The sequence below is a fragment of the Taudactylus pleione genome, unplaced genomic scaffold (assembly GCF_031769625.1).
Source record: "Taudactylus pleione unplaced genomic scaffold, aTauple2 ptg000672l, whole genome shotgun sequence".
In the NCBI taxonomy this organism is placed as follows: Eukaryota; Metazoa; Chordata; class Amphibia; order Anura; family Myobatrachidae; genus Taudactylus; species Taudactylus pleione.
The window spans coordinates 39,799-52,207 of record NW_028285074.1 but is presented as its reverse complement, the minus strand read 5'-3'; the positions used below and the strand labels follow the sequence as shown (position 1 = coordinate 52,207).

Below are 12,409 nucleotides of genomic sequence, written 5' to 3'. Positions count from 1 at the left end.
CCCCGCTGCAGCCTGACACGCATAGCCACACCCCTTGTACGAATCACGTTGGCCAATCTACTCTCCGGAGGAAGTGAAGAAGGCGTGGCCTATCTGGTCCAGCACCGAGGCCTGGCACGCATAGCCACACCCTTTGTACGGAACACGACGGCCAATTCACTATCTGCAAGGCACCAGGAGGCGTGGCGTAGCCTCTCTCCCCTTCTTCAGCGCCTGGGAAACCCCGTTTGTCCCTTTTCTCTTCCCGGCTTTGCAGCGAGAAGGTGAGTGCGGCCTATGGCGGTCTGGCAGCCCTGGGAGGCACTGACACGGCGCTACTTCCCGGCGGTGTGTCGCTGCGGGAGGGATGTGACTCGGACGATTGAGGCCTTACTGACGGCCTTGTCTGTGCGCCAGGCCGCGGCATGTCTGGGAGGCTCACACATGGTCGATGCTAGTAGTTTGGCCGGAAGCTGAGGTGTTGCTACCGGGAGACCTAGGGCCCGGCTCGTGTCTGACTCCGGGAGGCCAGTGATCGTGTTAGCAGCATGGTGCTTTCCATAACCCGCTATAATGCCGTGCCTGCTGTATAGGCGAGGGCAATAAGACTAGGCAGCATGGGGCATGGACTGGTGGCTGCGGACACGGGCAGCATTGGGGGGGTGGGACACAAGCACCTTTAGGCATGGACTGGTGGCTGCAAGAATGGGCAGCATGAGGGGTCGCTGATTTAGGACATGTGGCATGGACTGGGCTGCGGACACGGGCAGCATTGGGCATGGACTGGGCTGCGGACACGGGCAGCATTGGGCATGGACTGGGCTGCGGACACGGGCAGCATTGGGCATGGACTGGGCTGCGGACACGGGCAGCATTGGGCATGGACTGGGCTGCGGACACGGGCAGCATGGGGGGGGGTCACAAGCAGCATTAGGCATGGATTGGTGGCTGGAAGAATGGGCAACATGGGGGGTCGCTGATTGAGGACATGGGGCATGGACTGGGCTGCGGATACGGGCAGCATTGGGCATGGACTGGGCTGCGGATACGGGCAGCATTGGGCATGGACTGGGCTGCGGATACGGGCAGCATCGGGCATGGACTGGGCTGCGCACACGGGGACAGCATTGGGCATGGACTGGGCTGCGGACACGGGCAGCATGGGGGGGGGACACAAGCAGCATTAGGCATGGATTGGTGGCTGGAAGAATGGGCAACATGGGGTGTCGCTGATTGAGGACATGGGGCATGGACTGGGCTGCGGACACGGGCAGCATTGGGCATGGACTGGGCTGCGGACACGGGCAGCATTGGGCATGGACTGGGCTGCGGACACGGGCAGCATTGGGCATGGACTGGGCTGCGGACACGGGCAGCATGGGGGGGGGACACAAGCAGCATTAGGCATGGATTGGTGGCTGGAAGAATGGGCAACATGGGGGGTCGCTGATTGAGGACATGGGGCATGGACTGGGCTGCGGATACAGGCAGCATTGGGCATGGACTGGGCTGCGGATACGGGCAGCATTGGGCATGGACTGGGCTGCGGATACGGGCAGCATTGGGCATGGACTGGGCTGCGGATACGGGCAGCATCGGGCATGGACTGGGCTGCGCACACGGGGACAGCATCGGGCATGGACTGGGCTGCGGACATGGGCAGCATTGGGTGTGGGCTGCGGACACGGGCAGCATTGGGCGTGGACTAGTGGCTGCAAGAATGGTCAGTGAGGGGGACTACCGTAAATGGCGAACCATCCCACAAAGCACAGCGAGCGAACAAACCAATCAGCTTCCAGTTATCATTCATCTAGTACATTCTATGAAATGACAGCTGATTGGTTGCAATGGGCAACTAAGCTTTGATGGATCTTTCACTAAATGTTTGTCCTCTCTGAATATATCTTGTACTGGTCTCCAGTTCTCAGTTTTGTTTTTACATAAATGCTAGTACATCTGTATTGCAGTCTTTGATCACCTTTTATCTTTCAAGATGCCTGGAGTGACGGTAAAAGACGTCAACCAGCAGGAGTTCGTCAGAGCCCTGTCTGCCTTCCTGAAGAAGTGAGTTCTGCCAACTGAGTTTTGCGCGGTCCAACTGTGGGGTCACGGTAGCTGTGCGTAATCTGTCTGTTAAGTACTTAGCGGGAGGTGTATCAAACTTCCTAAAGTGTATACGTCGTAGCCAACCAGCTTCTACCTATTTTACTGCTAGAATGTGCTTAATAAATGCTAGCCTGTAACTGGTTGCTTTGGGCAACTTCCTACTTTTTAAAAAGTTTAATACTGTTCACCTTTAATGTCCTCATATGTGAAGTATTTTTTTGTTTTCTGATGTCCTTCCATATCCAGTTTTCGGCAAAGATTACAACATTTGTAGTTATGGTAAAACATATAAGCAGCGGTGTCTGTGTGGCCCATTATTTCTGTTAGTAAAGCCTCTCCTGTACCTGGACTATTGTCTCATGCATGCGCTACTGTCTTTTATTTTTATAAAGGATTATATATATTTACACATTAATTTTGCTTTTAGACCTATCCTATAATGGGTCTGTCCCCGCACCGCCTCAACCTCCCACCCTCTGTTCTGTCTTCACTCCACCTCATTCCCTGTACCATATTTATACCCTCCTAGTCTGGCATGTCTTGCTGGCAGTGGGAAATTTGGGCACGTGCTGCCCATTTATTCAGTATATACATACCTACCTACATACCATGTTCCATTTATAACATCATATTGATTGAAAATTATCTGAATTTTTCTATTCTTAACCTTAGAAACATAGAATTTGACCACAGATAAGAACCACTTGGCCCATCTAGTCTGCCCCATTTTTAAACCGTTACCTTAACCCTTATTGATTCTTACTACTTCTGAAGGATATCATTATGTCTATCCCATGCATGTTTAAATTGCTCTACTGTCTTGGCCTCTACCACCTCTGATGGGAGGCTATTCCACTTGTCCACTACACTTTTTGTGAAGTAATTTTTCCTCAAATTTCCCCTGAACCTACCACCCTCCAGTGTCAGAACATGTCCTCTTGTTCTAATACTTCTCTTTCTTTGAAGAATGTCTCCTCCTTTTACCTTTTTAAAACCCTTTATATATTTGAACATTTCTATCATGTCCCCCCTTTCCCTTCTCTGCTCCAAACTATACATATTAAGATCATTTAGTCTTTCCTGGTACGTTTTGTGGTGTAGACCTTAGTTGCTCTTTGTACAGTTTCTAAGATATGGCCTCCAGAACTGAACACAGTATTTGAGATGAGGACGTACCAATGACCTATACAGTCATTAGCATGTCTTGTATTTGATCATTGGAGGTGGGATTCTTAATGTGTCAAACTTTAACATTCTGATTTCTGTTAATGCAGGTCTGGTAAACTTAAGGTACCGGAATGGGTGGATACAGTTAAACTTGCAAAACACAAGGAATTGGCACCTTATGATGAGAACTGGTTCTATACCCGCGCTGGTAAGTCTTTATTCTTACGATGCTGTTAAACACCATCTAGCTCCCTAGGGAAAACAAACAACAAAGAACAGGGCGCTTAGAGACTGTCCAAACTAAGTAATGATTATAAGACAGTGATACATATGCCCTCGGCGCTGCAGGTCCCAGGAAACCTACTGTGAGGGTTTCAGAAAAATAGAGCCAGAAAAAATACAAATAAGACTTGCGCTGCCGATGCACAATAAATCACTGTTTATTAATAATTTCCTCAAGGGAATATCGATGTATCGAATACACAATAAAACACATAAGTAAAATATCAATAATAAAGGTAGATATATAAAGGATCTCACATGTAGAATGGTAAAGAAAGATAGAGAAACTGAATCAAATCAAAAGATACAAAATATCAAAAATAAAACCACAGTGGGAGACAAAGTAACGTTTCCTAAAAAAGAAAAACCAGCTGGTAGCTAAAAAAAGGGGAGGAATTATCCAATTCCGTTTGAATAAGTGATGAGCCTCCTTGCATAACAGAGTCTGTTGGAGAATCAAAGGTGATCACAAATCCCCAATGAATATGCTGGGTGTTATACACTTGGTAAATATACGGCAGATAGATGATAAAGGTAATTCAGAAAGGTAATGTGTCTACTAGGCATGACATAGTCAGAGGTTTGAAATATTCCCTTTATAGGGCACAATTCCTCAGTTGGCACACTGAATGTTCCTAATGATGGTATATAATGGTGGTAAATAAATATTCACGCTTAGGTGGACACCTTAAGAGCTCAGGCTGGCTGTTGCTATACATACTATCTGTTCTGTATATTCAGTTTGCAGGAAAGCCACTATTAACATGTCTTTCTTCAGGTAGTTATGAAGCTTGGCCTCGAAAGAACTGGCTACAAATTAATTCAGTGTTCCAAAACACACACTTCTCCCCCCCAACACTCCTAGGGTCATATTCAATTGTGTGCGATAATAGCAAATAACCCGCACCTGCGAGGTTATTCCTACAGGTGCAGGTTTTATGGTATTCTATGAGGTGTCTTTTTTTTTTTTTTTTTTTTTTTTTTTTTTTTTAAAGCATGCATCGGGCGTTTTTTTTTTTTTTTTTTCACGCACCTCCTGAGCAAGCGTGATTTTTCCTAAAATCGATGATTTTAGGAAAAAATCACCGGGACTTGATCGGACACCCCTGCGGCACCCCCCCCTGAGGACTAATTAAGCAATTGGAAGTATCCAATTAGCTTAATTAGTCCTTAATTACTCACCTTCCTCAGCGCTGTCTTCTGCATCCAGTGTCGGGAGCCGGCTCTTCTGCAGCTGGCTGAGTATTTCAGTGTGTGCAGTATGTAATATGTAAGTGTGTGTGGACGCGCCCCCCCCCCCCCTTCCCGGAATGGGCACCGGGAGAACTACATCTCCCATCAGCCCTTGCTCCTCCCATCAGCCCCCGGGACTCCCAGCAGTCCCCTCTCCAGCAAGAAGAGAGAGGGGAAGCCACTGGGAGCCGCGGAGACTACCGCCCAGGTAGGTGTTTTATTTATTTTTTTCATTTTATGCAGCGTGGGGTTTTCAGAGCTGAAAACCCCGCGACCACTATTTTTATTTTTTTTTTAATTGACTACTGCGGGTAGCGGGAGCGCGCATACCTGCGGTATTCCAGATTTAGACGCAAGGTTTTTTTTAAACTCGCTAAACCTCGCGCCCAATTGTATATGCCCCTTAGTTTTAATGATATCCTTGTTTGATTGAGTGAAGTATCTGTTATTTTTATTTAACAATCTGCTCAAGCATATGTATTTATTAAAACCTCTGCTGTAAGGGGACAGTTTCAGAAACACTGAATTAGTGCTAAATAGTGATGAGTTTCAGGGACTAGTGATTTGGCAGCTAGATTTGAAAAAAAAAAAAAATTTATAGGCCAAAACCAGGTTGGATTTTACCTTTTTTTTTATTCCCGCTTTTAAATCTAGCTGCTAAATCGCCACTGTGCCTACCACTAGCAGGCTGTTACTTTTGGACGTGTCACACTATTTTTAGATAAGCTGCCACTGATCTTGACAACTTCGTAGTTTCCAGTAGCTGTTTATCTGGGATAAATGTCAGTAATGACTGAATGGTTAGTGGAAAATAAACTTGGATTATTGGGTAATAAGTGATGTTGCAAGTCTCATATGTGGTGATTTTTTTTATATATTTTTTTTTTTTTTTAAATTTTAGTTTTAATCTCTAGCTGACTACATTAGGACTAGTCTAGATGCGAAGATAAATATGGGCCTGGTTCAAAGTTGTTCGCTATGACTATGTTCACACAGTTTAGCGATTATCGGGCGACTGCGCATGCATCACAAACGCAATGCGCTCTTGAAGCGATTAAATTGCAAATACGCTAGCCCAGAGGATTTTTTCAGAAGTGATTGACAGGCAGTGGCCGTTTTGTGGGAGGTAACAGGAAGTGGGGAGAAAATCATGGGTGGGTCACGGCCATTTTCAGGGCATCTATCAGCCTCCGTCTGCGATTCTGTTTGCAGGAAACATGGTTCCGGTTTTTGGGACGGGGGATGTTCTGAGTGACCTTAGACTCCGTCAAGGATTCGATATTTCCCTGATCTGCGTCCGTTGCTGCGTATGTGTACACAGTTGCGGACACCTGCCATGGCCCGGGTGGGCGCCTTGGTACAAGTCCCAGCCGCTGTATCACTAGTATATTTTGGCAAATCCTCAGCTACGGATGTCAAAACATTAGAGTACAACTGAATCAGGCCCTAGGTCTGATAACGCTAGCATCTTGCACAGAGTACTGTTTGTTTTTTATTCTAAATTAATTGTTATTCTGTCTATATCCTACTTGGCTATTGGGATATGAAGTTGGGTGTTTTCTTTAGGCCTAGGGGTGCCTTGGAAAAACTGACCCTAAGGGTGTCGTGAAGTGATAATTTGGCAACCAATAGTGTTCACTCCAAGTCCGACGCCAGGCAGGGTGTCGGACCTAGAGAACTCTGCAGATCAGACAAATGCTCAGATCCTATGATCAATTATCTGTTTTGTGCACCCATGTAAAAGTGTAAAATCGGGGCTTGTTGCTTGAATGGTTGCAATATTCTGGTTTGATAGAGATCGATCTATCAAGGAAGCAATGCCACAAATGTCCCTTTAACCAGTTTTGTTGACAAATGACTGTTGGTTTTAGCAATGGCAGTAAAATGCAGCATATGTGTACAGTTAAAAAGCATGAGTGGTCAAATCTTAAGTTCAGAACGTTAACAAAATGGACTAGTGGTAAAACATCTGCATACTTTGCATGCAACGTTTAAGCTGCGAGCAAAATTCAGCGAATTCGGCCTCAGCGGGGTGCGAGGTGCCGGTCTGTTGCCGGCGTTTTAACGCTGTTGCAACGTCAACTCTCACCCCTTGCGGCTAATTGGATTGACTCCTTAGACTGGTATGTAGGCCTTTATAAAAAAAAAGTGAGGCTTATGTCAGCATTGTGTATAGTCTGTTCCTGGATCCTATGTCTCTAGTAGACATTACACTATGAGATATTTATAAGCTATTAAAATAAGAATCCTTGGAAAAGCATACTCTAGACCTGGTAGAAGAGGTTGTCCTCTGGTACATTGTTTCATAGATGTATATGAATGGATTATTTGTTTTTCAGCCTCCACAGTTCGTCATTTGTACCTCCGTGGTGGTGCCGGTGTTGGCTCCATGACAAAGATCTATGGTGGGCGCCAGCGCAATGGTGTCATGCCAAGCCACTTTAGCCGTGGGTCAAAGAGTGTGGCCAGGAGGGTACTACAAGCTCTTGAGAACCTGAAAATGGTGGAGAAAGACCCCAATGGGTATGTATGAGGCTGTACACTATTAAACAGAATTTCTGATTAACAGATGAGTCTTCAAAACGAATTACATGTTAGCGAAGGCCTACAGAGATGATTATCTCCCATGTGAGGAGGCCTAATACAGTGCATTCTCACCCTATGGTAGTGATTGACGTTGGAAGCCCGACATATCGGATGGTTGCCGTGCTTCCGACATTGTATCCAGTAGCCATTGCATCGTAACCATTGATGGTTATGCTGCGTGCAGAAAGCTTGGGGGTATTTGATGGGATAAGTACTCTGATGCATATCCTCACTGCAACAAGTTGCATCCCTAGCTATGGTTCCTTCCTAGGGAGGGAGTGAGACACAGTCCTTCAGTTAAATTGCTGTCTTGGTCATGTGATAAAGTTAACTCGCAAAGACTTGCCTGCAGCTTATCTGCAACTCTACTGTATAGAATGATTTTAAAGGGAGTAGTTGTAGGACTTGTCATTGAGGTGTGTGTGTGTAATATATATATATATATATATATATTAGTGTGTGTGTGTGTGTGTGTGTGTATGTAGATAGATATATCTATCTTTTTAAAAAAAAAAAAATTTTTATAGGATTTCACTGGGCACTGTTTGGGTGCAAATAGATGTGAGGACGTGTATGTTAATTGGAGAGTTGTATAATAACGTGTGTATGTAATTTTATTTTTGAATTTACTAAACACTCCGGTAGATATCTTGGTAGTAACCTCACCAACCTTTCTTACAGCGGTCGCAGACTGACTCCCCAGGGACAGAGAGACTTGGACAGAATCGCTGGGCAGGTAGGCTTCTCTAACAAGCTTTTCTTTTTGTTACTTGTATCATTATTGTAGTTGTGACCATGCAATAGTCTAGTAATCTTGCATACAAATTGCCCTACGTCATGGTCTCCTGGCCAAATGTGCACATTTCAGCTGCATGCCACTGGAGTTATCGCGTGTAACAACATCAACAGGTGGTTCTCAAAGCCCGGCTGATGAGACACAAACTTTCTGAATAGAGGAAAATGGAGACATGTCTGTATCCGATGAGCCGTTTTCTGCTTCTGTGGTATTTTAGCTTTATCTACTTTTTTATATCTTTACAGGTTGCAGCCGCGAACAAGAAACAACATTAAAAGAATTCTCCAACAAAATAAAACTCCCGCTCCTGAAATGATGGCCTTGTGGTGGTTTTTTGTTTGACTTGTTTGTATGTGGAAAGTGCTTGAATAACAGGTGTGATGCTGCTTTTCAAAATATTTTGTCTCCAAAAATAAAAACTACACATCCCAGCATGCTGTGGCAGTTTTGCTATTTGGCCATGCTGAGACTGTTATAAGGCATGCTGGGTGAGTTATATAAATAACTGGTGGTAAATAAATGTCTGAGAAATTGGAGAATTACAAGATGGTTCTTGGGATTGCAAAATCTTCTACTCTCAGTAGAACATAGGCCAGGATGCCAATGCAGACTCTTTATCCTGTGTCTTGTGTTTTATGGGGTACAGGTGTTCCACCCCACAGGTCAAAACAGGAGGGGGGGGGGGGGGGGGATATATGTGACAAAAGCATTAGGAAAGTTGTTAATGGGAGGTGTGTATTCCCCAGATTCCTAACTTCTGTCTGGTAAATACTCCAGTTAATGAGCAGCTTAATTAGTAGATCACCTGGGAAAGGTGCCAGTTTTTTTTGGTCTCACTACCTGGGGAGCAGGCTCCCGGGAATGTTGAGTGACTTACTGGGTAATGTAAGGCCCTTCCAGCCGAAGGGGTCTATTTACTAAAGGTTGATTTTGATCGATTTTAAATCAATCAACATCGTATCTCTGGGGCTAAATCACAAATTTACTAATACTTTAAAAAGGCAAATAAAAAATTCTCTGTTAGTAAATGTGTGATTTAGCCCCACAAACACATTGATATTAAAATCGACCCTTAGTAAATATACCCTGTGTTTAGCTAATGCTGGACTACCCTTTACCCCCAGGAGCTGGCTCATGGCATCAGTAGTAGTGGTTTTAATTACTTCAAAATAACACCTGCTGTTCCTTGAGGATGCCATGATTTGTAGAGCATGGGGATGGAAAGGTGCTTTCAAAAGGGCTCTGGATAAAGATGCGGAAAGGCACAAGTTAGGGGAAGGATACAAAAAGACTTCTAATGCTTTTACACACCCTCTGCGTACAGTGAAAACTGTATGGCACCACCAACACTTTGCCTAAATCAGGTCATTCCTCCAAACTGGATGTCCGAGCAAGGAAGATATTGAGCAGGGAAGCTACCAAGTGGTAATTAGCAACTTTGAATGGCTTACAAGTTTTTATGGCTGAGATTGCGCAATATGTGCAGGTGACGGCTATCTCGCAAGCTTTACACAAAGCTGACCTGTATGTCGGGGTGGCACAATTCTGATGCCATGTGGCAATAGGTTGCATGCTCAGATGAGACTTTTTGGACTCACCTCTTAAGTTCTATGTCTGTTGAAAACCAAACACTGCACACCACCCAAAACGCCATACCTACTGCGAACCATGGTTCTGTCAACATTAGTTTATAAGGGTGTTCCTCTTCAGCAGGTACTGGGCAATTGGTCAGGAAGGGAAGTTGGGTATTGCCAAGTACACACATTCACCTTGCAGCACAGCAAAGACCCTAAACGTCCCACAAAGAAAACAATGCAGTGACTTGAGTATAGGAAGCTGAATGTCCTTGAGTGGCCAAATCAGAGCCCTGATCTACAGCTGATAGGGAAATGTATGGATGGGCATGAAGAGAGCAGCTCATTGATGTGCACCACGACTTTGACTGAACTTGAGCCATTCTGCAAGGAAGAATGGGCATATATTACTGGGAGGGACCTATGCAAACAGACTGATGGCAGTACTGCACTAAAAGGTGGCTCTACAAAGTATTATCAGGGGACTGATCACCTTTTACAACACTTTTCTGTGTTTTTCAGTTTTTTAATTCATTTTTAGAACACTTGCCTTTTCTTTCATAGGTTGAATACTGTAAGACCATCTAAATATAAAGCTAAAATTTGATTGGATGTAATGTCCTAAAAGGTAAGGATTTTGGTAGGCGATGATGATTTTCTATTTTCCTATTTATTGACTCATTTTAAAAAAAGAAAAAAAAAAGCTTGTATATAATTATTGCTACTCTTGGTTTCATACTGCATTCAAAAATATCTCCATATTTGTATAATGGTCAGACCATTATTATGCTGTCTACACCCCCAGCTAATCTAAGTATGCACCACATTTAGATACAAAACTACACCCCCAACCCATCTCCCATATAATACGATGCCTTCGGTCAGAATCCCGATGCTGTCATCCCAGCATTGTTAGGATACAGACACCTGTCAGTAGGTATCCTAACCCACCCTCCCTCCCCGGTGCCTGACCCTAACCTCCCGCTCTCGGCATGTACCTTAGACCTAACCCCCTTAGGAAGTATAGAAGTGTGTCTAGACCGGCGCAGCATGCAATCTTGGACTAAGGAAATATAAAAATGATGGCAGTTATTAGAATAGGATGTGAAATAGAAATTATGCAATGAAGTAAAGGAAGAGCATACAGCTATTACTTCGGTAAAATAAGTACAATATTAAAACCACAATGAATATGATGACAATTGCAGATAAAACCATATGGAGTACATGTGATCACATTAAAAATGTAAATAAGATCTAAAAGATATATACTATAAATAAAAGCATGTGATATCACCCAAAGTGGTCTGTGCTTATATATCCGTTATAGTAACTCTCCTTTTGCGGTTGGTTAGACTTACATAAGTGATGCAGGCTGTTAGTCACTGTTTATATGGCAGTTAGTGGCTGATAAGTAATTGTCTGGTGCGCCCATCTCCTTTGCAGCAAGTCAGCGTAGTTTACATCCGGTATGTAGAGAAGTTATCTGTATCCTTTAGCTGGAGTGTCTGTGGAGCATAGAGTAAAGGGGGCCTCCGATCGCTCGATGTCTGGGGTCTGCTTGTTATGCTGAAGGCTGCTTGTGGGGAATGTTGGCAGCCGCCGGCAGCAAGCCGTAATCAGTTGGTGCAGAAACGGGCTCCGGCGGTGAGCCTGCTCGTACCTCTCACCGCCGGGTAGTTTCTTCTGGGAACAGCTGAGCGAGTGTGACCAACGCGTTTCACCCACTATACTCTGTCGTGCTTCATCAGGGCTTGATCACCGCTTGCTGCCGGCAGCAGGAGACAAAAACTAGCAGAGTGGGAGTTAGGTGGAATAGAGGGTTTGTGAATCCCGTATCCCACTCTAAAGATGGCCTCTGGGAGAGTACCAAACTACATAGTCCCTGGGACTCTCTCCATGCCAGACACATCTGAGGGGGCCGCTGGCACAAAAAGGTAAGCTGGATACATTTTTCTTATGTAATTACTTAATTGCTTTACTGCTTCCCAGCCTGCCGCTTTAGCAGAGCGTCCGGGCAAGTTACTACTAGCAAGGTGCCGGTCCCCTGAGGGCTGCTGGACCGAGAGAGATGACAGAACTAGAGCAGTGGTTCTCAAACTCTGTCCTCAGGACCCAACACAGGTCATGTTTTCCAGGTCACCTAGCAGGTGCACAGGTATATTCATTACTTAAGCTGAGCATACATGGCCAGATAAAATGTCTGTCAGTCTGACAGGCATTTTATCTGGCAGCCTAACAGCCGCAGATGTCCACGACATACACTGAGATTTCTCAGAGTATTTGCCCCGACATCTGCGCTCCGCCCTGGGGGAGGAGACATTTCTCTGTTCCTTCCATGGGAAGGAACACAGGAAATGTCTGTCGGCCGCAAATGGGCATACACTGCCCGATGCAGCCAACAGGTTACCCCCTAAATATTGCATCGGACGGGCATGCTAGACAATCCGGAATGCCCAACTGAGCAATATTTAACCCTCAGTCGCCCGCACACACGCTACAATTATCGGGGCGATCCGCGGATATCGGGCGGATCACCATGATAATTGTAGCGTGTATGGCCAGCTTTACTGACACATTAAAAAGATCCGTAAGTGGAGCTAATTATTTCACTTGTGATTCTGTGAGGAGACCTGGAAAACATGCACTGTTTGGGGTCCTGAGGACCGAGTTTAAGAACATATGA

General features: G+C 45.1%; 1 protein-coding gene across 1 annotated transcript; it reads left to right on the top strand.

Annotated features, from left to right (window-relative positions):
* Positions 1-200: 200 nt before the first annotated feature.
* Positions 201-8,462, top strand: RPS19 (ribosomal protein S19). Its single transcript, XM_088455844.1, has 6 exons — positions 201-263; positions 1,973-2,043; positions 3,360-3,460; positions 7,107-7,290; positions 8,035-8,089; positions 8,395-8,462. The coding sequence occupies exons 2-6, from the start codon at positions 1,973-1,975 to the stop codon at positions 8,422-8,424; spliced, it is 441 nt and encodes a 146-aa protein (XP_088311970.1). The 5' UTR covers positions 201-263; the 3' UTR covers positions 8,425-8,462.
* The last annotated feature ends 3,947 nt before the right edge of the window (positions 8,463-12,409 follow it).